At 41.7% G+C, this 24,417-nt stretch overlaps 1 protein-coding gene across 3 annotated transcripts in view; it reads left to right on the forward strand.

The window, feature by feature from the left end:
- Positions 1-23,245, forward strand: part of RANBP3 (RAN binding protein 3) — a 39,530-nt gene extending 16,285 nt beyond the window's left edge. The window contains exons 7-17 of one of the 3 annotated variants that reach the window (XM_075611616.1): positions 727-819; positions 4,041-4,156; positions 4,730-4,849; positions 5,453-5,556; positions 15,592-15,670; positions 17,355-17,457; positions 18,844-18,968; positions 19,850-19,970; positions 20,640-20,782; positions 21,466-21,727; positions 22,220-23,245. In XM_075611616.1, coding sequence (XP_075467731.1) covers positions 727-819; positions 4,041-4,156; positions 4,730-4,849; positions 5,453-5,556; positions 15,592-15,670; positions 17,355-17,457; positions 18,844-18,968; positions 19,850-19,970; positions 20,640-20,782; positions 21,466-21,690 — 1,229 coding nt within the window. In that variant the 3' untranslated portion in view covers positions 21,691-21,727; positions 22,220-23,245. The remainder of the gene's footprint in view (positions 1-726; positions 820-4,040; positions 4,157-4,729; positions 4,850-5,452; positions 5,557-15,591; positions 15,671-17,354; positions 17,458-18,843; positions 18,969-19,849; positions 19,971-20,639; positions 20,783-21,465; positions 21,728-22,219) is intronic. The other 2 variants (XM_075611617.1, XM_075611618.1) reach the window with 2 other exon arrangements.
- The last annotated feature ends 1,172 nt before the right edge of the window (positions 23,246-24,417 follow it).

Below are 24,417 nucleotides of genomic sequence, written 5' to 3' on the forward strand. Positions count from 1 at the left end.
ATGATTGTGCGTAAAAGCGTGTTAAAATGTAGCACCCTTTGTGGCTCTGGGCCTATGTTTGCAACCGAACCTTAAAAATGATTACAAAATTCCAGACTCTGGTTTGGATACAAAATGTCAATCGCCAAAATGTGACCCCTTAAACATGTTGCTGCCATTAGGTCACTTTGCTTCCAAGAATGATTGGCCTTCTAATGAAATCCTTTATCACTTGTTGATTGACACCTTTGTTTGGCTGCACCTGGATTATGAAAAAATGTAATCTGTATGTTTTCATGTCAAGTAATAACTTCTCAGTTTTAATATATCAAGAAATTGAGTATCAACAAAATAGTCTAGTAACGTCCTCCCTAGTAATGACCTTCATTATTTCCCGGTGTGCTGCCATGTTCAGTTTTCTGCCACTGTCACCTCCTGTGATGTGATTTATAACTGCCTGTGACGAGACCATTTGGTGACATCAGGAGGGGGTTGTATGGAAGGAGCGGGGTTTTAATATAAATGATTTTATTTGAGAATGAGTTTCTTTAGCAGTCGTCCCCCTCTTCCATTCTTCTTCCTGTTGGATAACAGTCTGTGCTCCACAGGAGAGAGCGCCATGCCATGTGTTTGACGTAGCTTGTGGCCCCAGGTGTGCCAGAGCCCATGACATGGTAGCTAGGACTTCAAAAGGATTAAAGACCCCTTCAGGGCCAGCTTCTGATACTCTGCTTTTTAAAATTTCAGGTCTCCCCAGCCAGAAACCTAAAGAGCTGCAGCGCAGCGTGTTACGTCCGGCAGTATTGCAAGCTCCACAGCCTAAGAGTTTCTCATCGTCTGGTAAGTGAGGAGCAGCCGGAGCTGCGTTACACCTGCCGTGTAATTCAGTGGGCAGTGCAAGAGCATGAAGACTGGCTACGTTTTGGTACCTAGAAGTGACTTAACCAAGGGAGCAGTGAGCTGTGAAATACGTTTTCCATCTTTTAAGACCAGGATGTTGCCGTAATACATATTGTCTTAGAGGTTTTCAACAAAAAGTGAAGGGAGAGTGGGGGGATATGATGCACTTTCAGATATAGCAAGGATTTCAACATGGTACAGGAGGGGAAGTATGTTGTCCCAATTCTTTGCCTCTGTGTTTGCCAGGGAAGCATCAATTGCAATAGTAGTGCCGCAGGAGCAACCCACAACCTCTATATTATCGAACAATTTGTTCTCTGAGGAAGAAGTTCATAGGCGGCTTGATAACATTAAAGTAAATAAGGCACCTGGCCCGATGGCATACATCAGGGGTGCGCAAAGTGGGGGGCACAAGATTTTTCAGGTGCGGTGCAGAGGGCCCGTGCTCTTCCCCTCTGCATTTAAATGAAATGCCGGGGGATCGCGTGAGGCCTCTGCACTGTCTCCTACCTTGTCTTCGGCAACGTGGCATCATGTTGCCGTGGCAACGTGACCCCACGGCATCATTTGACACAGAGGACAAGGAAAGAGGGGGCGCAAGCCGGTAAGCAGAGCTGGCAGGGGGAAAAGTTTGCACACCTCTGGCATACATCCAAAAGTTCTTATGGCGTTAAGTTCAGTAATAGCCAAACCATTACATTTAATATTCAAGGACTCCATTTCCACAGGCTCAGTACCACAAGATTGGCGTAAAGCAGACGTGGTGCCTATATTTAAAAAGGGAGCTAGATCGTAACCGGAGAATTACAGACCTTTAAGCCTAACATCAATAGTGGGGAAACTACTTGAAGGTTTAGTACGGGATAATCAGAAATACCTAATGAAAAACAAAATTATTAATAATAGTCAGCATGGATTTATGAAGGATAGGTCATGCTAAACTAACCTTATTCGTTTCTTTTAGGAGGTAAGTAGGAATTTAGAGCAGAGTAATGCAATTATGTGGTCTACATAGATTTTGCAAAGGCTTTTGATACGGTTCCACAGAAGAGGTTCTTGTACAAAATAAAGCAAATTGGACATGGTCAAAATATTTGCTGGATTTTAAACTGGTAGAAGGATAGACAACACGGAGTTGTCATAAATGGAACTTTCTCAGGTTGGGCTAAAGTTGTGAGTGAAGTACCTCAGGGATCTGTACTGGGACCCATGCTTTAACTTGTTTATTAATGACCTTGAGGCTGGCATAGAGAGCAAAGTCTCCATCTTTGCTGATGATACTAAATTGTGTAAGGTAGTAGAATAAGAGCAGGATGTAATTTCTCTCCAGAAGAACTTGGAGAGACGGGAACGTGGGCAGGTAAATGGCAGATGAGGTTTAATACAGATGCATGTAAGGTTATGCATTTGGGAAACAAAAATAAACAGGTGACTTACACATTAAATGGGGATAAATTAGGGGAACCCTTGATGGAGAAGGATTTAGGAGTGCTTGTAGACAGCAGATTTAGCTATAGTGCCCAAAGTCATGCAGTAGTTGCAAAGGCAAATAAGATCTTATCTTGCATTAAACAGGCAATGGATGGAAGTAGGCATAGTTATGCCCCTTTACAAAGCATTAGTAAGACCACACCATGAATATGGAAGTACCATTTTGAGCACTACGCCTTAGAAAATACATTATGGAACTAGAGAGATTCAGAGAATAGCCACCAAATTAATAAAGGGGATGAATAATCGGATTTGAGAGGCTAGCGAAATTAGATTTATTTACATTAGAAAAGAGGCTAGACGCCTATAGAGGCGATATAGGTATATAGAGGGAATACGATAACTTTGTACAAATATATTCGGGGACAGTACAATGAGCTTTCAAAAGAATTACTCATCCCAACGGCAGTACAAAGGACACAGGGTCATACCTTAAGGTTGGAGGAAAGGAGATTTCACAGCAACAAAGGAAATGGTTCTTTTACAGTAAGGGCAGTTAAAATGTGGGATTCATTACCCATGGAGACTGTGATGGCAGATACAATAGATTTGTTATAAAAAAAAGCTGGACATCTTTTTAGAAAGGAAAGGTATACAGGGATATACCAAATAAGTAAACATGGGAAGGAGGTTCCAGTGAGTAATCTGTTAGGCAAAATTTGGAGTCTGGAAGGAATTTATTTTTCCTCTTATGAGATATCATTATATGAAAATTCACTGGGTTTTTTTTGGTTTGCCTTCCTCTGGATCAATATACTGTAAGTACGGATATAGGATAAAGTATCTGTCGTCTAAATTTAGCATAGGTTGAACTTAATGGACGTATGTTTTTTTTCCAACTTTATCTACTATGTGGAGCACAGTGTTCCAGAAATGATGCCGATTGCACCATTTTGACTCTCACTCTGCATCAATGTATCAAGATGTGTGGTGCATAGAGAAGAGGTTGTGCTCTGAAGCTAGCTTGAGGGTGGGTGCTTGGGAGATGTGAGGAAATACTTCTCTGAAGGGTTGGTGGATTTGTGCAACAGCCTCACAACAGAGGTGATAGACTGAGGTTAATACGGTAAAGGGATTACAAAATGTTTGGGATAGACATAAGTGTGAAAGGAAGCAGAGGATCTCAGTAGGGTTTGAGGTTTCACATCAGTTTGAAGGGGCAGACTATGATTCTTAGCTGCCTTGGAGTTCTGTTTTTATATGTAAGATGCATTTAAAAAAAAAACCACCTGTATGTGAAAAAATATTGAAGGGATAGCTGCATTTAGTTTCCTCCCCACTTGGGCTGACATGTTATGGTGCCAGGTGAGTATTTTTGCTTCATTTACCCCATTATTATGTCAGTGTTAAGGCTGCAGGCAAGAGTTTCTTGGTAATGACATGCAAATATACAAGCTGTGTATTGCAGCAGGTCAAAGCTGTGTCTTGCAGCAGGTAAAAAATGTAGGTAATGTAAAAATGAGTAGGAAGCGGCACGCCCAGAGTACACCTTTGCCTTTCACTACGCATTATCCTTGTCTGCAGCTTAACCACATGGCATGTGACAATCGGGTGAATGAAGCAGGTAGAAGACGGTCAGGTACTCATTGGTTCTCTGTGTCTTTGCTAAACTGATGCAAAGGGTTGATGGCTCCATTTGTCTCTTAATCGGTCTGTTTTTACCCCTCCAGTTCTCAGCAGTGGAACCAACGGTATCAACATGTCCCCAGAACCCTCTGCCTCCCCCCCAGATGACCCTGCCAGAAGCCCATCTGCACATCAAATTACCTCGGACCCTGAGAAAACGGTGAGCTAATCTCTAGACTCGCCCTTGTTAGGGCTGAGCAGATAGTCTGCATGAACTCTGGCATCTTTAAAATGTGCAGTTCCACCAAAAGATGATCTGTCTTGAAAGTGAGCTCATAGTGAGGCCCTTTCATCCGAATGCCAACCATATTTGTATTTATTTTTCCTAGCTTGTTTTCAATTTTAGTTTTACAAAGGCCTCAAAGCCTGCCGTAGTGTCCACATGACAACCTCTGCTGTTTATTTTTGTTTGCTACACTCAAACAAGCAGCACAAACCTGTTTTTTTCCAAGCAGTCTTCAAAGGGCCTCATCAGAGAGGCTGTCTTATCTTGAGCTTCAGCTGAGGCCCTTTATGTTTCAGTGATATGACAAAGAGGGAGACCTTGGAACATGTTAATTTCAGTTTGGGCTCAAATTTTCCTGTAACAAATGGCACCGCTTAAATAATCTAGGGAGGGGGAAACAAACCCCTACTGGACAGTACGGGGAAGACATTTTGACTTCTGGCAGCACAAAGGTTAATGCGCCAGAGGGAAATGGCGCCTTTTTCATATGGCCTTTTCTTGCTTTAGGACAACGATGTGCAAACGGAGTCCTGTACTGTCAAGGACTGCAGCGAGGACTCTGACAGGAGTGAGCAAAACTCCCAGCAGTCCTTTGTGTTTGGGCAGAACCTGCGGGACAGAGTCAAAGTATGTGATTTGATTCATCACCCTGCGTACATAAGCACACAGCATACATCAGGGGTCTCATGGTTTGGGCTTCAAGCTTTCAAGAAAGCTGTTTGTAAAAATGAGCAATTATTTTTACAGCTAAATTTGGCCTTTTTAAAAAAAAAAAATATTCTGTGGTGCATTTTTATTTTTTTGTGCAAATTGTATCCGGTCTTTTGAATGAAACTGTTAGTCATCAAAATTTTTGGTCTTGCTCTTCCTTTTTGTTTACAAAGTAATTATGAAACTGTCATTAACCAAAAAGGTAAATGGATGTAGCTGATGTGCTTGAATTCAGTGTCCCCGAGGATAAGCAAAACGTTAATTTTTCATAAGATACAATTTTATACAGTTACTTCAAGGGGGATCCAATCTTTCTAAGGAGCAAGTTACTGATGCAGATATTTGTTACCTGCTAGGTAGAGATGTATTTTTAAGATGCTGTGCTAAATAAACTCAAATGGGAGGTTGTTCTCTGCGTGTGCCACCTCTGAGTTTGGTGTAGTAGATGGTAATGCCAAGCTGAATGAGGAGTTCTCTTGAGTATATAGCACAAACAGTGTTTCCTCTTTGTGATTACAGCTAGGAGAGGAGAGTAAAGATTCTGCCGACGGTGAAAACGCAGGGCTGCTGGGTGCAGACGCGCCAGCACAGACTAACTACTTCCTGCAGTATATCAGCTCCAGGTGAGACTTTGTCTTCTGTAGGCTATGCTTTGTGAGGTCATCATGACACTGGATGTCCGTGCTTTGTGCATGTGTCACTTTTGCGCCACAACCCATCCATCTTAATCAGGGCTGGGAAAAATAAGGAGCTTTTAAAATAGGATGGAGGGGGGAGGGACAAGGAATAGATTACGAACTAAATAGGGATGATAAAATAGCAAGCGGTCATGGAGGTAGAATGGGGGCAAGTGGGAGTCTGGCAAGCAGCGAGACACCCATATTAAATGCAGATAATACTAGAAAACTTCTAAAGACTAAATACAATTGGAGTAGAAAGGCAGGAGCAGATAAGATAATAGCACAGACTGGAGAAAAAAAACTTAATTGCACGCTTGCTAATGCAAGAAGCCTGACAGATAAAATTGAGCTTGAATTAATAGCTACAAGGGAGCAGTATGATATCATAGGCATTACTGAAACATGGTGGGATTAAACTCATGACTGACTGGGCAGTTAACTTAGAGGCTTATTCCTTTTTTGGAGCATGTTTGTTAAACTGGATCTAAAACCTGTTATAAGGGAAGATGTTTGTGAAGGGAGTTATGAAAATGTAGATACCTTGTGGATTGAAATTAGCAGTGGAGGTAAATATAGATATGTTATAAACCACAAAATATCTGTGAGATTAAGGAAGCCAAAATACTTTTGCAAGTGGAGAAGGCATCAAACTAGGTCATGTTTGCATAATGGGGGATTTTAATTATCCAGACATAGAATGGGGAAATGGTATTAGCATTACAACAAAAGGAAACAGGTTTTTGGGGGTGCTTAAAGACTATTACATGGCCCAAATTATTGAGTAACCAACCAGGAGAGGGGCAATACTGGATTTGGTAATATCAAACAATGTAGAAGTAATAACAAATATTCAAGTCCGGGAACATTTGGGTAACAGTGATCATAACATGGTCTCATGTGAAATAAATGATCAAACTATATTATTTGGTTTCAACAAAGACACTACATTTTAGGCAGATTTTAATAAACTAATCTACAAGTAATACACTGGGATGATGTTTTTGCAGAGAAATATGTGGAAGATAAATGGGCAGTCTTTAAACATTGTTAGAAAAGCACACTTATCAGTGTATACCCTTGGGTAATAAATATAAAAGAAACAAATTTAAACTAATGTGGCAAAATAAACAAGTAGGTGAGGAGATGGAAAAGAAGAGGCAGGTAGTGTATTTAGATTCTTAAATTCAGAATGGATGGAGGCATCGTGTCAGAGTTATAAGGAATGTAAGAAAACTTGCTAGAGGGCAATCAAATTAGCAAAAATTGATTAATGAACAAAGGATTGCAATAGAAAGTAAGATCAACCCCGTCACGTATGGCACACCTGTGAGCATGTGACCTGCATACGGGACGAGGGTTAATACTCGCTCGCAAGCGGCCCCACTTTTCACCTCCGCAAAGGTTCCCCAAATTAATATCTCCCCTACGGGACAAGGGTTAATACACAGCTCGCAAGCCGCTCCACTTTTCACCTCTGCACCAGTGAAGCAGCACTGCAAGAAATGGAAAACGACCTTGAAAAGATCAAATTGTATTTATTTTATTTATAAAATGTTTTACCAGGACAGTAATACACAGTTACCTCTCATTTTCAAGTACGTCCTGGGCATAGAGTTATGATAACAAATAATACATGGTTACAAATAGTTACATAAGTGAACAGGGTATACATTATATACAAGACATTGCATGCACAGTTAGAGATAATATATATTATAGGCGTATGTAACCGTTAGACTAGATTAAAATGTGAGACGGCCTTTGTTTTGAAAGAACTTAGATTGGTGGTGGCTGTGAGAGTCTCCGGTTTTGGGGTGCACGGTAAGAGGAGGAGCGGCCGGATACTTTGCTGGACCATGAACAGTCTTTTGGAGTCTTATCTCAGATGATAAGTGCTGCATGTGGTAGGGGTGAGGAGCTTGTTCAGATAGGCGGGTAGCTTGCCCAGAAAGTATTTGAAGGCAAGACCGGAAAAGATGAACTTTGCGCCTAGACTCTAGTGATGACCAATCTAGTTCTTTGAACATTTCGCAGTGATGTGTGTTGTAGTTGCATTGGAGAACAAAACGGCATATTGAATTGTTGAGGATATAAAGTTTGCTACAGTGGTTTTGGGGTGCCGAGCCGTATACTATGTCCCCATAGTTGATGATTGGCATTATGCATCTTCTGTGCAATACGCTTTCTGACCAGCAGACCTAATTTGGCATAGGTTTTGGATATCGGGGTATCAATGTACATTCCAAATGTTACATGTGAGTCAAATCATATGCCCAAGTATTTAAAACTAGTAACAGCAGTTAGGGTGGTATTAGCATTGGTTCTGATCTGGAGCTCAATCATTGGAAGTTTTAAAATGTATTCTTGGTCTCAAATATCATTGTTACAGTCTTAACACACACATTGTTACAGTCTTGTCAGTATTATAAAACAGTTTGTTTTGGGAAATCCAATTTTCAAGTCCCAAAGTCAGATTGAAGTATGTGTTCAAGGTCGTGGTGGCTATGGCTGTGTGCATATAAGATTGTCATCTGCATACATGTCCATTGAAGCTCCCTTAAAAGCTGTAGGAAGATCATTGATGAACACGTAGAAGAGTAGGGGCCCCAGAACAGAGCCTTGCAGGACACCACAGGTGATATCCAAGGGGTTGGAGTTAGCGCCTGAGATGGACACATGTTGGGATCTACCTGATGGGTAGGAATGAAACCAGTTTAAAGCATGCTTCCCTATTCCAGAGCACTGGAGTTTGTTGCGCAAGATAACATGATCAACAGTATCAAAAGCCTTTGTAAAATCTAGGAATATTGCACCACTTAGTTGTCCAAGTTCTATTCCACACTGTATCTCATTGCAAACTTTTAGCAGTGTAGTTACCGTGGGGTGTTTGGGGCAAAAGCCAGATTGGAATTGGCTAGGGAAATTTGTCTTGGTATAGTAATCACTTAGTAGGGAGTGAACACATTTTCCCATGACTTTGGGAAGAGATTGGCCTATAGTTTGAGACAGTGTTTTTGTCCCCACTTTTGAAGATTGGGACAACTCTGGCAGTTTTCCAGGTCTTAGGGTGCGGTCCCAGTCAGCACTCTAGCACGCGCATCCGGCTCGGGGGGGAGGGGGGCGCGTGGTCTGCGGTCCTGGGACAGAGGGAGAGTTTGCGACAGGAGGGGGCGTGGCAGGGTGTGGCCACGCCTCCGTCGCACACTGTAAAATCAATTTCACAGTCTTTACTGAAAACCTGTTGCGCACTGCTGGGGAAATGTGCGCGACAAGGTAATACCTGGGACTGGACTGACTGGGGGGGGGGGTGGTGCCTGAACACACAGCGCACGCTGAGGCAGCCTAAGGGATATGGCCTGCAGACAGAATAGAGTTGACTATGGAAGCAATTGGTTTGGCAATGGCTGGGGCACCAAGTCTTAGGAACTTAGATTGCAGTAAGTCAGGTCCACATTGGCTGCTTAGTTTTAGTATGAGGAGCGCTTGTGTAATCTCCTCTTCGGATGCTGGGATAAATTGAAAATTGTGGGCAGTGTTGGGAGAGGGTGGGGTTATAGAGGTACTTAGAATGAGGTTCATGTTTGTGGTTTGGGTTGCGTTTCACTAATAAGTTAGTAGCAAACCCCACAAAGTAATCATTGAATGCATTTGCAATGTTGGTGGGATTTGTCAGAGTAATATCCTCTCCTTAATGATATTACTTGGTTGTTGAAGGCTAGAATATATTGTTGATGACTTCCAGAAGTTAGCTAGGTTTGGTGTATTCTGGCGATGATTGTCAAAGTAATATTGTGCTTTTGCATGTCTTGTTTGCCTTGTGCACATATTCCGCAGGCATCTGTAGTTAAGATCCTTGGTAGTGCCAGTTACTTTGTAGCTTTTCCACAAGGCATTTCTGAAATGGTAGAGTGCAATAAGGTCAGTTGTAACCCACGGAAGGTGGGCCCTCTGTACTCTTATTCTACGTGGTGGAGCATGGGTATCACAGAGTTTTAAGAACTCGGATTGGAAATAGTCGAACTCAGAATCAGGGTTGAGAATTAAGTCAATTCAGTACCAAGGGCAGTTGGTAAGGTCAGCCAGAAACTGTTGTGTGTTTAAAGTTTCAAAATTTTCCAGTGAGGAAAACTTTAGGGCTTGAGGGTGGTTTAATTTTCCTTACACAGTACACTATTGCATGGTCACTAAAAATGTCAGAAAAGATGCCAGAGGATTGGATTCTGCTGGGATTTGAGAGAATCCAGCCTAGCAAGGAATGTTTGTGAGATTTCAGGTTTGTCTGTGTGGGTTGGGAAATGAGTTGCGTTAGGTTAAGTGACTTGAGTTGTATCTGGATTTTGTGTTTTTAGGGTCGAGCCAATTGTAATTGAAATCCCCAAGAATTAGCAGCTCACTCCTCTCATATCGAGAGGAAATGGAGCCAAGAAACTGGTTGATATCAGTCAGGGACTGTAGAGAGGCTTTAGGGGGGCGGTAAATGCCAGCAATCAGGTCGGACTTAGAAAAGGGGAGGCAGATTTTTCTAACTAGGATTTCAAGAGGGTGGGCTTGGGGGGCAATTTAACGGTGTAAATTGTAAGGTGTCTGCAATATAAATGGGAAATTGTTGACCTTGGTGAAGAAGAAAAGATGAAGGCCTAGTTGAGCTCAAAAGCAGACCACCTGTGAGCACGTGACCTGCATATGGGAAAGGGTTAATACGTAGCTCCCAAGCTGGCCCACTTTTCACCTTTGCAAAGGTCCCTCAAATTAGTAACATCTCCCCTAAATCCTTCCCCATATACCACCTGTCACGAACAGCACACAAGTCGGCACGTGACTTTAGATATGCAATCAAGGTTAATACAAACGGCTACTCTAGCCATCTCACCTTTTAGCCAGCGCAAGGTACCTTCAATGAGTTAATATTAGCCCCATACTCAATTGCAATCATGTCTGTACTCTGCCACCACCCGAGATAGTTACGCAAATAAAAGATGTCAAATTAATATTTGTTGGGGTCCCTGTTTATTATGGGAAAAAAACTATGCACTTTAACACACACACACACCACACACACACCACACACACACACACACACACCACACACACCACACACACACACACACACACACACACACACACACACACACACACACACACTAGCAAAATGAGTCCGAAAATGTAAATACTCTCCAGGGCGTTCAGTTCATTCAGAGCCCAAAGTTTTAATACATATATAAAAATACAGTGACAGATTACAGAAAAAAGGATTACAAGTACATATAATTATAATAAATGCAGATCAGTTTCTCAAAATAAAAGAAAACCCTATAGATTACCAGATGTCATATGTTTTCTCCCAGAGATGTCACTGGTACTGAACATGAGATACCACGTGTTTGATCCAAACACACCTCTGTTGAAAATTAAATTCCTAATACATCGCTATTACTTAAATACATACTTTCTCCATGGAAACAACATAAGCCCACCCCGTCGTAAATCAGCCGTTGGATTGACCGTTTTATAAGAGGATAAAAAACACTGTTACAAACGACAACGTTTAAACTTTTCCAATATCTAAATGTACTCATAACTTTCCTTAACTAATACTTGCACACACGTGAGTCACATCAATACATTCAGGCACTCATGGCAGACTAAGCATGACTGTCTTACCCCTAAACCTGAGCGACACATGAAATCTGTCCCCCAGTACCTGTTAAGCATGCAGTGTGTGTGATTTCAGAGCATGCCATTCTGAGACACAATTACAGATTTGTATCTCTTATTATGCAGAGGAGATGACCACATGATATTCTCATTTTTAATAAAGTCACTCTTATGTTGAATACTTTTTAAGCCATGCCCCCTGAACCGCGCAGAACCTTACAGAGAATATCTTTGAAGCTAGCTCTTAGAAGATCATGTTAAGAAAATTGTCACAAAGGCCATATTTTATTCCCAGCTGTCAAAACATATGTTCCTATTTCTAGATTCTAATCCGTTTTTAACACTAGGCCTGCCAAAGGTGTTACCAGGCCAAAAAACATTGCTTTGTATTTTTGCACCCAACTTCAATCAAGCCCCTGTGAAGCTCCCACAGATTCATGACATGTCATAAACCCCAAATATTGTATTTTTTAACCCAACTGATTCATATAATGACAAATCCTAAAATGTTCTTTCAGTACCCTTCTATAACAAAAAAAAATTAGAAAAGAAAAATATACCACCCTTTTAGTGTGATGGATAGGCAAATTGTTGGAAATGGGGAAAAAGCAGAGGTATTAAACAAATTCTTTCTCTTTATTTACCAGGGAAGAATCAATTTCAATAGTAGTGCCACAGGAGGAAGCCACAACCTCCTATATTAACGAATAATTGGTTAACGAAGGAAGAAGTTCATAGGTGGCTTGATAAAATTAAAGTAAATAAGGCACCTTCCCCGATTGCATACATCCAAGAGTTCTTAAGGAGCTAAGTTCAGTAATAGCCAAACCATTACATTTAATATTAAAGTACTCCATTTCCATAGGCTCAGTACCATAAGATTGACGTAAAGCAGATGTGGTGCCTATATTTAAAAAGGGGGCTAGATCACAACCGGGGAATGCCAGACCTATTAGTCTGACATCAATTGTGGGGAAGCCACTTGAAAGTTTAGTACGGGATAATGTTCTGGAATACCTAATGGAAAACACGATTATTAGTAATAGTCAGCATGGATTTATGAAGGATAGGTCGTAGCAAACTAACCTTATTAGTTTCTTTGAGAAGGTAAGTAGGAATTTAGACCAGGGTAATGCAGTCGTTGTCTACTTAGATTTTGCAAATCGGTTCCACATAAAAGAAGTTGGTGTACAAAATAAAGCAAATTGGACTCTGTAAAAAATATTTGCACCTGGATTGAAAACTGGTTGAAGGATAAATAACAAAGTTGTCATAAATGGAACTTTTTCAGGTTGGGCTAAAGTTGAGTAGAGCACCTCAGGGATCGGTACTGGGCCCCCTGCTTTTTAACTTGTTTATTAATGACCTTGAGGTTGGCATAGAGAGCAAAGTCTCCATCTTTGCTGATGACACTAAATTGTGTAAGGTAGTAGAATCAGTGCAAGATGTAATTTCCCTCCAGAAGAACTTTGAGAGACTGGAAAATTGGGCGGGTAAATGGCAGATGAGGTTTAATACAGATAAATGTAAGGTTATGCATTTGGGAAACGAGTTAACAGGTAATTTATAAATTAAATGGGGACAAATTAGGAGAATCCTTGATGGAGCAGGATTTGGGAGTGCTTGTTGACAGCAGGCTTGGCAATAGTGCCCAATGTCATGCAGTAGCTGCAAAGGCAAACAAGATCTTATCGTACATTAAACGGGTAATGAATGGAAGGGAAGTAAACATAATTATGCCCCTTCATAAAGCTTTAGTAATACCACACCTTGAATATGGAGTACAATTTTACAATACAATATATATGTATTCGGGGACTACACAAGGAGCTTTCAAAAGAACTATTCATAGCAACGGCAGTACAAACGACAAGGGGTCATCCCTTAAGGTTGGAGGAAAGGTGATTTCACCAGCAACAAAGAAAAGGGTTCTTTACAGTGAGGGCAGTTAAAATGTGCAATTCATTACCCATGGCGACTGTGATGGCTGATGGAATAGATATATTCAAAAAAATGTTGGACATCTTTTTAGAAAGGAAAGGTATACAGCGATATACCGAATAAGTAAACATGGGAGGGATGTTGGTCCAGGGAGTAATCTGATTGCTAATTCTTGGAGTCAGGAAAGAATTTATTTTTCACCTTATGAGATCATTAGATGATACTTCACGTTTTTTTTTTTTTTTTTTGTTTTTTTTGTGGCCTTTCTCTGGATCAATACACTGTCAATATATACAAATATGGGATAAAGTATCTGTCTAAATTTAGCAAAGGATGGCTGTATATGTGTCTCTTCAACCTCATCTACTATGTAACTATGATTCTGGGTAATGAAGTGAAAGTAAGCATGTCCCAGACTTGGCCTTACATGTTTAATGCAGCAGGTAAAAGTTCAAGTGAAATATCCGTGTACAAATGGGTAGGAAGCTACAAAGTGATGTGCCCAGGGTACTCATTTGCATGGCAGCACCGAGAAACCATTTCTGCAGCCTAAGCGCTGTTTGGCATATGTCAGTGGATTGAATGAAGCCGGTTTGGGGATCTGTGGAAGACACTCCCCTCACTTGTCTGGGATGAGTGTAGGAGTAATGTTTTGGTGCTGAAAGGTTCACTCTTGAAGCATTGCTTCAACAGGGACACATAGAACTTGACAGCCCACCTAATCAGCCCATTTTCCTATCTGTTGGAAGGCAGTCTTGTGATGCCACAGAGCCTGTTTTAGCTGGTAGTGGCGTGTTGAGAGGTAGCAAAGTAAATGTAACACATTTGGAACCAGGCTTTCCTATAAACATAACATGGCATTTGATGCTAGAAATTAACCTTCAGACCTAATTGGATCCTTAGCTGTTTTTCCTTATCTCCTTTCCAACCTTTCCATCTCTACCGTGTCCTCCGTAACTGCTCCTTACCTGTAAAACTTCCTCACACTGTATATAAGCACCTTCTCTCTGCACCTTACAGTCAAACCTAAAAACACTGCTTGAATGAAACATCTCTGTAGCCTGGGCTCTTGATCGCTGCTAGCCACACTCAGGGGCACTTACCCACCATCAAGACCAGGCACTGCCATTCACTGCACTTACACTTTTCCCATCTATGTTTATAAGTCTCTCAACATCCCACTTAGAATCCATACCCTACAGAGCTTACACTCTATTTTCAATCATGTGCTTGTGTGTTTGCACTTATTGTATTATAATTCTCTGTATTCTAGTATCTTTTCCTGATGCGATCTTAAAACTATATCTATAGCTATATCTCGACAAATGCACTTGCCCGCTGTAGAGTGATTACCGGCAGCGGGGTGCGGCGTCTCCCAGCATTCTCCTGCAAGACCAATGTCTCCCCCCTGCAAATCCCATGAAAATGGCTGCCGTGTTGCCATGACGTTGGGATGTCACGTAGCATCCCGTTGTCATGGCAACGCGGCATTATTTGACACTACGCAGCCATTTTCATGCGATTTGCAGGGAGAGACACAGGACTTGAAGGAGAATGCCAGGAGACCCCGCCGCCGGTAAGCAGTCAACAGTGGGAGCAGGGTTACATTTTGGGGGGGGAAGGCCGCGATTACCTCTTTATTTTTTTTTATTTTTTTTCCGGGTGAGTGCCATTTTTTTTTTTTTTTACAATTTGTTGAGGCCTACATATACATATACATATACATATACATATACACACACATACGCACGAAACCTTTGTCTCTCTCCCAGGCAGCTTTGATTACCTTTACTGCAGGGTTTTTCAACTTTTTTTTTTTTTAGGCACTTTGAACCCTTAGAGAATTAAGATGGAGCTGTAGTCTCTTCATACTTAAAAACTTATGTTGCGGCAACGGCTTCCTTTTTGTAAATACAAATCTAAATATATGTACATGTGGGTCTGTGTGTATACCAATGTTCATATCCTATATTAATAATTACTGGGCTAAATTAATATAACGTTTAATGATCCTTTTTGAATTATTAAATAAATAGCAAAACAAATGACTGCATAAAAATTAAAATGTCATTACCCATTTTAGACACCGATCGAAAACCACTACTTTACTTTATTAACGTCCCCTACATCTGCTGTGAGGCTGTTCCCTGCATAAAAAGTCTTGGCTTCTCATAACATTTCAGTCTTTCCCAGGGAGATGGTTGTCTGAAGAAAGCAGGGAAAGCAGATTGACCCACATTAAATCGGTGCTTATACCCCATGGCTACTCCTTCCAGCCTAAAACCAATTAGCCAGCACTTGTATACATCATGCGTAGCAATATTGTGAACCCAAGTTCTTGCTGCTCTGTAGGCAGCGATTAACGAGGCTCTTCCATTGCAGCCTAGAGAATTCGGCACACAAAGCAGAGGCAGCGAGCAGCAAGTTTGTATTCGGACAGAACATGAGCGAGAGAGTTTTGGTGAGTGCATTGGTTGTGTGATGTCGTTTGACACTCAAGGTATTGGAGACTGAAATGCGGTATTGTCATTTTAATCCTTTTGCGGTCTTTGCGATGCGTTGCAGGCCCCTTTCAATTGTAGAATTTGATGGCAGTTGGGACCCACTTGAACCATCTAGTCTGCCCATTTTCCGATCTGCTGTTAAACTTCAGATCCCATTAGATCATTTTGATTTCTTTCATACTTAGGATCCCCTTATGTCAATCTCAAGTGTTTTTTGAATTACATTACTGTGTTAGTCTTTACCACTTCTGGGAAAATGAATACATGAATCTCCCACCCTTCCTGTGAAGAACGTCCTCACATTCCCACTGAGCCTCCCACCCTCCCGTTTCAGAGCATGACCTCTTGTTCTAGCACATCTTCCTTGGAAATATACTTCCCTCCTGCACCTTACTGAAACCCTTGCAGTATTTGTAACTTTCACCATATCCCCCCTCTCCCCTCTAGGCCATACATATTGAGGTAATTTAGTCTTTCCGGATGAGTTTCGTGTTGTAGACTATGCACCATTTTAATAGCCCTTCTTTGCTCAACCTCTCCTCTATTTATGTGCTTCTGGAGATTGGGTTTCCAGACCGAACCCCTGTACTCTAGACCAGTTGTTTCCCCAAAAAAAATTTGGTTAAGGAACCCTAAATGAAATTCTAAGCAACCCCCTCTAAATGCAACTCTTTGAGATCACATGCATTATAAATTCTTCTGTATTTGATGCAATTTTCAAATGATCAGAAAATTGCAGGGAACCCTAAAGGGATGCCCGGGGCTCTAGACGATGTCTGACCAATAATGGCATAAGGGTTAACAACGCTGAATGCTTCTGGCTCCAGCACTTCCTGCAAACCCATCACAGTTGCTATCCCACTCCAAAACAAACCAAAAAAGTGGGGGCTGTACTTGCCCTTAAGGCAACCCCTACTGACTACACAATCTGGTTTGTGACTTTTTGATGGATCACTTTCTCGCTAGTTTCTACAGGATGATCGGAAAGCAAGAGAGGCTCTTCCGTTCACCGCACCTACTCAGCTGGTCACATGGTTGCAGTGCTGTTGGGCCTGTACAATCATGCTGCAGACCTTCCAGCACTGTCAGGGTTAAAGCTAGCCATTCCCCTGCATGTTTTATTTTTTTGTTAACTATTTCTTCCCCATATTGTAAAATAGAATTTCAGTGAGCAGGGAAAACGCTATTTAAAAAAAAAAAAAACAATTTAACATTTTTTTTGTTTGTTTTAACGCTTTTATTCCTATAATGACCCCAAAACAGAAATTAAAATGGCTGCTAAGCCCGTCTCACATTTACATTGTTGGACTTCAAAGAGCCCTATCAGAGAAGCTCCGGATGAGACAGCGTCACTGATAAGTTTGACGTCTGCATGGGAAACAGCTTTGTGCTGTCTTCTGGTGTGGAACAAGTGAGAATAAAACATTGTCATGTGGACTCTACAGAAGGCGTTGGGGCCTTTGGTTGTATTTATAAACACAAGCTAGGGAAAATAATTAATTAAAATCAGGTTGGGGATATGCTTGAAAGGGTATCCCATCCATCTCACTTTTAAGGTTGGTCATCTTTAAGAGCCGGATTTTCTCCCTCCACTTGGCTTACGAACAAACTCAACTGCACCTTTTCTTCTCCCTGCCGTAGAGTCTGCCCAAAACGACAGAGCCAAGCTCGGACAGCAACAAGGAGAACGCGACTGTAGAATCCGGATCAGAGACTTCCTCACTCGAAGCCACGCCAGAGAAATGTAAACGGCTCAGTCTTTCATCCACCATTGGAGGGGCGTGCAAGGCCATGTATATCCCCACTAAAGATGACCCAAACTATCCAATATGTAGTCGTATATGAAAGTGCTGATAATGTTGCTAGATTAGTCTTAGATTTTGCAAACTTTCAGCGAAATATCACAGTGAGCAAAACATGTGTGCCCAATTTTATATTCTCTGCAAAATGTTGTATACGAAGCAAAATTGCAATGCACATTGACCTAATGCTTGGCGAAATACTTGCCAACTCTGAGTAGGCCGCAAAATGTTTTGCCCGTTTTTTTAAAATAAAAAAAACCAACTGATTTGCATACTCATGCAAACATTTTGGCCGTTTCTAATCCCCACTGCACACAGAATTATAAAATCCTTCAAAGGTGCAAAACCACATAACCAAAGAGATCTTGTAAATAAAGTCTCCATTGGCTTCCCTAAACCAACCTAACCCTGCTAATAGCAAATATTTAATTGGGGGAAAGGGGAGGGTTAATGACAAATTGAATTTCTTTTGGTTTTACTTACCCGTATCCCAATAAAGATAAGTGAGTGATAGGGGTCTTTGCCTGAGCAAACTCTTATTGAACACGGTGACATCAGACAAAAGGAGCAGCCAGAGGAAGTCCAACCCTTCAAGTCTCAACATTAAAATGCTAGATTTGGATAAGAGAGGCAGTGACCACTCAGATGTGACCCCTTGAACATGTTGTTGCTGTAGAACACTTTGGTCCTAGGAGCAATTTCTCCTTTGAAGGGGCAATCCTTTCCTACTCTTAAATTGTTAAAGCAGCAGTTGGCGCTGACTACATTTTTTTTCTTCGGTGCTGCTTCCCCTTGCTTTAAATGGGTATTTCTCTTGGGCCAAAGTGTATGAATAGTGACACGTTTAAGAGGTTACATCTGGGTGGGTGATTTGCCATTTTTACCCAAATCTGACAAGTATTGTTAAAGTCTGTTTATAAACATTGTGAGCTGAGTCTTTCGAAGGATTTAATTTCCTCTGGCTGCACTTTTTTTTTTTTTTTTTCTTCCTTCCTGATGTCTGTCAGTGTGCAACAACCATTTGCACAGACAAAGCCCCCTCTCCCAATCTCTACCATTAGCCCATCCTGTCCTTATCAGAGAGCTGATAATGATGCAACAAAAAACTTCATAGACGCACTCCTACATTGATAGGACCATGAAAAATGCAATATATAATTCTTACAAGAGAATCAAAACAGCTAAATCTTTGCTTTTTGCACAGTTAGATTGGTTAAATGAAGCTGTATAAATTGTTTACAAACGTTTTTTAATTCTTTTTTTGTTTTTACATGGGATTGCATCTTCAAAGGAAGCAGGCAGCAGAATAATGGTGTTTCTCTCTGCAGCAAATAACATCTCCGAATCACTGGCAGAGTCTGCAGCCGCATACACAAAAGCAACCGCAAAGAGGTGTTTACTGGAGAAAGTGGAGGTCATCACTGGAGAGGAGGCAGAGAGCAACGTGTTACAGGTGAGGGGGGGGGGCACTGCACCCCCAGTGTTAATGCCTTCAATGCAAAAGGGGGACAGCAAAGCTAAGCTTTAATGAGACGGTCAAAAGCACCTACACAGGAGGAATAAGACTCCATATTGTACTAGTGTGACCTCAGTCTCTTTACACTTCTCCCCAATTGTTTTGTATTTGGGACCCCATAATCCTAAGATTAGGCATTGCCCCCAAGAATAAAGTCCTTATTCATAGTGGAATATATTAACCCATATGGTGCAGAAGGATGATCGACTTTGGGTGTCCCAGTGTTGTGACGGAGCGGTGAATGTAATCTCTATTATTCCCCCCCCCCCCCCTTTTTTTTTTTTTTTTTGGTCACGCTGTCCTTGTTTATTTTTGCTATTTGCAGTTTCTCGACATTTGTTACATCTCCCCCCGCCCCCCCTCTCACCAAGCTGTATATATTGAAGTTTAGTGTTTAGTCTCAACTAAGCCCCCCCCCCCCCTGAAAGAGCAGCCCCTCTGGCTGGAAAACACTGTAGTTCAACATGCTGAAGGAAGCATGAGCTCTCTGGGCCAGGGATTGTTTTAATTCATGATGGTAATGTTTACTTCTTTTAGGAAAAAGATTTACAAACGTATGTGGTTATTAGTTTATCGTATAGCACTGACAGAGTGCACAGTGCTGTACATAGAATTTTCACGCACGCGCAAAATTCAAAAAGCTCTAAATATTAGTAATTTGTCCCCTAAGGAGAACCAACATGTGTTAACTCAATTGAAAGGCAGTGTTCTTGCCACTGAGCCAGTCACTCCAGCTCCTGTGTTGACCTTGTGCCCCCTTGCTTAACGAATGTTCATTGTAATAGAAGAATACAAATATGCATTTCTCTTTTTTGCAGATTCAATGCAAACTTTTCGTGTTCGACAAAGTGTCTCAGTCCTGGGTGGAAAGGGGCAGAGGGCTGCTACGTCTCAATGACATGGCCTCCACTGACGATGGGATGTTACAATCTCGGCTGGGTGAGCAGGGAGTGGGCGGGGAACACTCTGTATATTGAATATGTTGGTGGTGGGCTCTGCCTTCTGTCTGTATTCTCTTCCATTGTACTGCAACGTCCCCCGCAATTGTTGCTCATGCACAAGTCTTGCCATAGAACTTACACACTCTTAATTATTATTTTTATGCCTGAGATGAAGGGGTTTGTGCAAAGTAGCTGGCACTAGGATGGTTTCTCATGTACTGTTAGAGTAGCAATCAACACTGATTGCAGTAGCAATCAACACTCTTGTTGATTGCTACTGCACCTTTAAAATGAACAATCCCTCCTAGGAGCAATGTATATTAATGGCAGTGATTTAAAGGGTCACAACTGGGTGATGGACTCATAATTTTGTTTAAAAATAAATAAATATATGTCTAGAAAATATCTGCAAATATTGTTTAAATCCTTTTTTTACTGTCCATTTGGAAACAGGGTGAGCTGAGACTTGGGAGCGGTTTGGTTTCCTCTGGCTGCTCCTTTTTTGTTTGTTACACAGCAATAGCACACAAGCGTTTGCACACTCCCTGCAGGGCAGGACCGGGTGGGATTGCACATTTAAATTCTGCGGTCGCGCTTAGTCCCTGTAAATCTGTTTGGAATTGAAATGGGGTTTTGTCACCAGCCTGGTTTTGCTGTCTCCTCTCAGTGATGCGCACCCAGGGCAGCTTGCGTCTAATCCTCAACACTAAACTGTGGGCACAGATGCAGATCGACAAAGCCAGCGAGAAGAGCATCCGGATCACAGCCATGGACACCGAAGACCAGGGGGTCAAAGTCTTTCTCATATCGGTAAGTGATCGAAACCAGGACCCTCTCAAGTCCTTCCTACCGCAGAGAAAATTCTGCAATCGCTGCTATTGAAATCCCATGTGAACTCTGATATTCTGCGTTAGAACGGGATTTATTGGGTTAGCGCTAGGAACAATGGGCCTGGCTACATCTGTACAGTTGTAATTTCAAGCGTATTCTAATTTGACCAAAATATTATACTGCAGTGGTACTAGATTATTAGATTATAGTGTTTACCTTGGAGGTGGAATCCCACGTAGTCATCGACTAAATCTAATCGTGCAAATAGCAAATATGTCTGCTTTCATTTTTGGATGGAAATTAATTACAAATTGCATTTCTTTGTGGCCTCTGAATGGGGAAGGATGGGGGGGGGGGGTGAATGAAGTGGTTTCATCACCCTTGTTGAAACCCAGATATGACCCCCTTAAACATGTTTCTACCATTAATGCACTTTGGCCCGAGGAGGGACTGACCCATTAAACATTACTGTCATTAGAGCACCTTTGACTTAGTAGGGACTGACCCCTTTAACACGTAACTGCCTTTTCGTGCACTTTAGACCTGGTAGGGCTTGATCTTTCACCTTTTTGCAGCCAGAAGTGCCTGTAGGCCCCTCTGGGAGCAATGTGGTTAAAAGGGGCGCTGCTCTTGCTCATCCACTTCCTTTTATTGAATCCCAGGCGAGCTCTAAAGACACTGGGCAGCTTTACGCCGCGTTGCATCACCGGATTCAAGCCCTGCGTAGCAGAGTGGAGCAGGAGCTAGAGGTGAAGTTCCCGGAGCCAGAGCGGGAGGTTACCCAATCGAACGAGGACGACAGCGACGATGATGTCCTCAGCTCGGGGGCAGCTGCTGGCGGTAGGGAGATCTTTGTTGCCCCAACTGCATCATTGTGGGTTAACTAGCGTGGGACTAAACCCCTGTGGGGTGTGCCGTGGCATGGTAAGGGACCATGTAGGGACTTTGGGGGTGTGCCCCATAAAGGGTGAGATCGTGTAATAGCGCCCTTTGGGGATGCAGGATAAGGACCCTGTAGGGTGTTGACTAAGGGCGTGTGTGTAGGGGGTTGGGAGATGGGAGTCCCCTGTAGTATAAGGGTGGTGTGCTAGGGAAGTTTTTAAAAACCTCATCCATGTGTTTTTAAGTATAAAATCGCCATTCTTTCTATTCTACAATTAGATAGTTGAGGGGGCAAGATCCACTTTGCAGACAATCTTAACCCTGGCAGCAAAATTGGTTAAACCAGTTTTTAATGGATTTGCCTACCATAACTATGTAGACTCTTCACTTTTTGATATCCAGGAAAGACTTGATGATTTTTTATACTTGCTTTAATTCTGTCTCCTCTGTTGGTGATGTCACGTAGTGTAGTGTAGTTTGGGCGCCTCACGCGCCGAGCTTACAACCTAACGAGCATCACTGTTTTTGTCCCAGCTACCAGCGACGATGGAGACAGGCCACCTGCTTCCAGCACATAGCAGCCACCCAGAGTCTCCTCACCAACCCTCTCCCAAGGCCGCCCTGTTCTGTCTCGCAAAGCCGGGGCTATGCCAGCGACGGCACGTCGTTCTCTCTTCATCGCGAGGATTTCTCAAGACCAGCTCCTGAAATCCAGGCAGCGCCGTGGGCGCAGAGATCCCAGGAACTGTTGATCTCTGTTCACTTTAAACAAAGCAAACAAAAAACAACTTTTGGATTCCCTTACAATACAATATACTTTTGTTTTTGTTTTATTTTTTATCTATTTCCGGAAGTGTGGTTAGGTGTTTGTATCAGCCTGAACTAAACACTAGGCCGAAAGCCTGCCTGGATGTCTGAGAAAATAACGGTTCATCATATTGATGAGCCAAGAAAAATCTTTTATTTAGTTTTTTTTTCTTCCCCTTCTCCCCTTATTAACCCCTTTGGTGCTGGCCCTTCCAGCACTTGAGGGGTTTAGCCTGAATTTGGCAGCGGAATTTGAAACACAGTTTAAAAAATGTAATTTTTCTTTTTTATACAGAAATGTCAGTGCCCTTGTTTCCTGCTAAACCACAAAAATAGTGATGTACATATTGCATTCCTCCTCCCTCTCTCCTCTCCCTGCTCATTCACTGAGCAGGAATAACATAACTCCTACAGCGGCTGACACTGACGACCTTCTGGATTAAAGGAAAGAGAAAATGGGCCAGCCCCAAACTTTTACACTTTGCTCTTGAAAAAGGAGCGAGATCCTCTGAAAGACTGAAAACCTGTTGGTTATAAACTGAATATTCCTACTTCTGGTTTTTCTTTCTTTTTTTATTTTTTTTTCTCCCTCCCACCCCCCTGGGTATTTTTTGTTGTGTTTAAATAATTTTTTTTTAGTTTGGCATAATATGCTTTTTTTTTTTTGTGTGTGTGCTGACAAAGTGAAATGTTATTTTTTTTGTATTCATATTTAAGGGAAAGAGTTAAGGAATTCTGTATCCTGCACCTTAATTTCTTTAGTGCGTTTATTCATTTTACAAAAGGTTATCACATCCTATTATATTGCTCTACCCTAAAAGGGCTCATGCAGCACTGTATACAGACATAGTGTATGCCTATACACTTTCAGGCTCTTTTATTGTCATTGACACAATAACACATTGGAAAGGTCTGTGGCCCCTATTGAATATGCAGTGACACAGCTTCCCTCTGCTGAACAAGGGATTAACTCCATTCAAATAAGTAAGAGTGAAGGTTTCTCAGGCACAGGGAAGATCATTTTGTGTTGAATGAGGGCTTATAAAGGCAGAGCAAAGGTAGCAGTGATGCACTGCAGTTCTGTCAATGAAATGAAAAACATTAATCAAGTTTATGTGGCTCATGAGGGAAATTAATGGCACTGGCGGGTGTTGATGCTGCTCTGTGGGGGATTATGGATATAGCCTCGCTAAAAATGACTTGTTGCTCCATACAACTACCCCCCTATAATGCCTCACTAGACCCTATTGGTTCATATAACATCTCCCTAGAGCTCTTCCTATTACTTATAAGTGTGCCCTAGAGTTCTTGCTATTGCTCTTTATAATCGCTACTTCTAACTCATGTTGCTCCATATAACGTCTCTTGGTTTATAGATGGCTGTGTGTAGTTGTACTCTGTATAATCTTACAGTGCAATGGCATTGGCAAGTTACTACCTGGGTTTTTTTTTTTTTTAAATTTAAATGCAGGTGTACACAAGTCTCAATATTGGAAGTACATCTAATGAAATTTAGCATGGTTACAAGTTTAGAGAAAATATACATAAAGCCCTTAACTTATTATTGTTTAGGTTCCATACTGTACACACTTTTGAACTGTCCAGTTTTGAAAAGGCTGCATTTAGTCAGTTATAGCAGCAGTTCTCTAAATAGATTTAAAAAAAAAAAAAAGAGAGTAAATGAATTGGGTTATCCAGAATTTGTATCCGTCGTTGACCTACTGCTGGGTACCCCCCTGCTTCTCGAACGGCAAGACGTAGTATATACCGATAGAAAGCCTCAGTGTCATCTCACAATAATGTGGCAGCTTTCTATTGGCTACGAGAGTGAACTCTTTAGAAAAGTTGCGTAATGCTAAAGACCAATATACTGAACAGAATAATGTAATATATAAATTGATGCTCATATAAATGAACCCTGGATG

Source organism: Ascaphus truei, chromosome 8 (genome assembly GCF_040206685.1).
Source record: "Ascaphus truei isolate aAscTru1 chromosome 8, aAscTru1.hap1, whole genome shotgun sequence".
Lineage (NCBI taxonomy): Eukaryota > Metazoa > Chordata > Amphibia > Anura > Ascaphidae > Ascaphus > Ascaphus truei.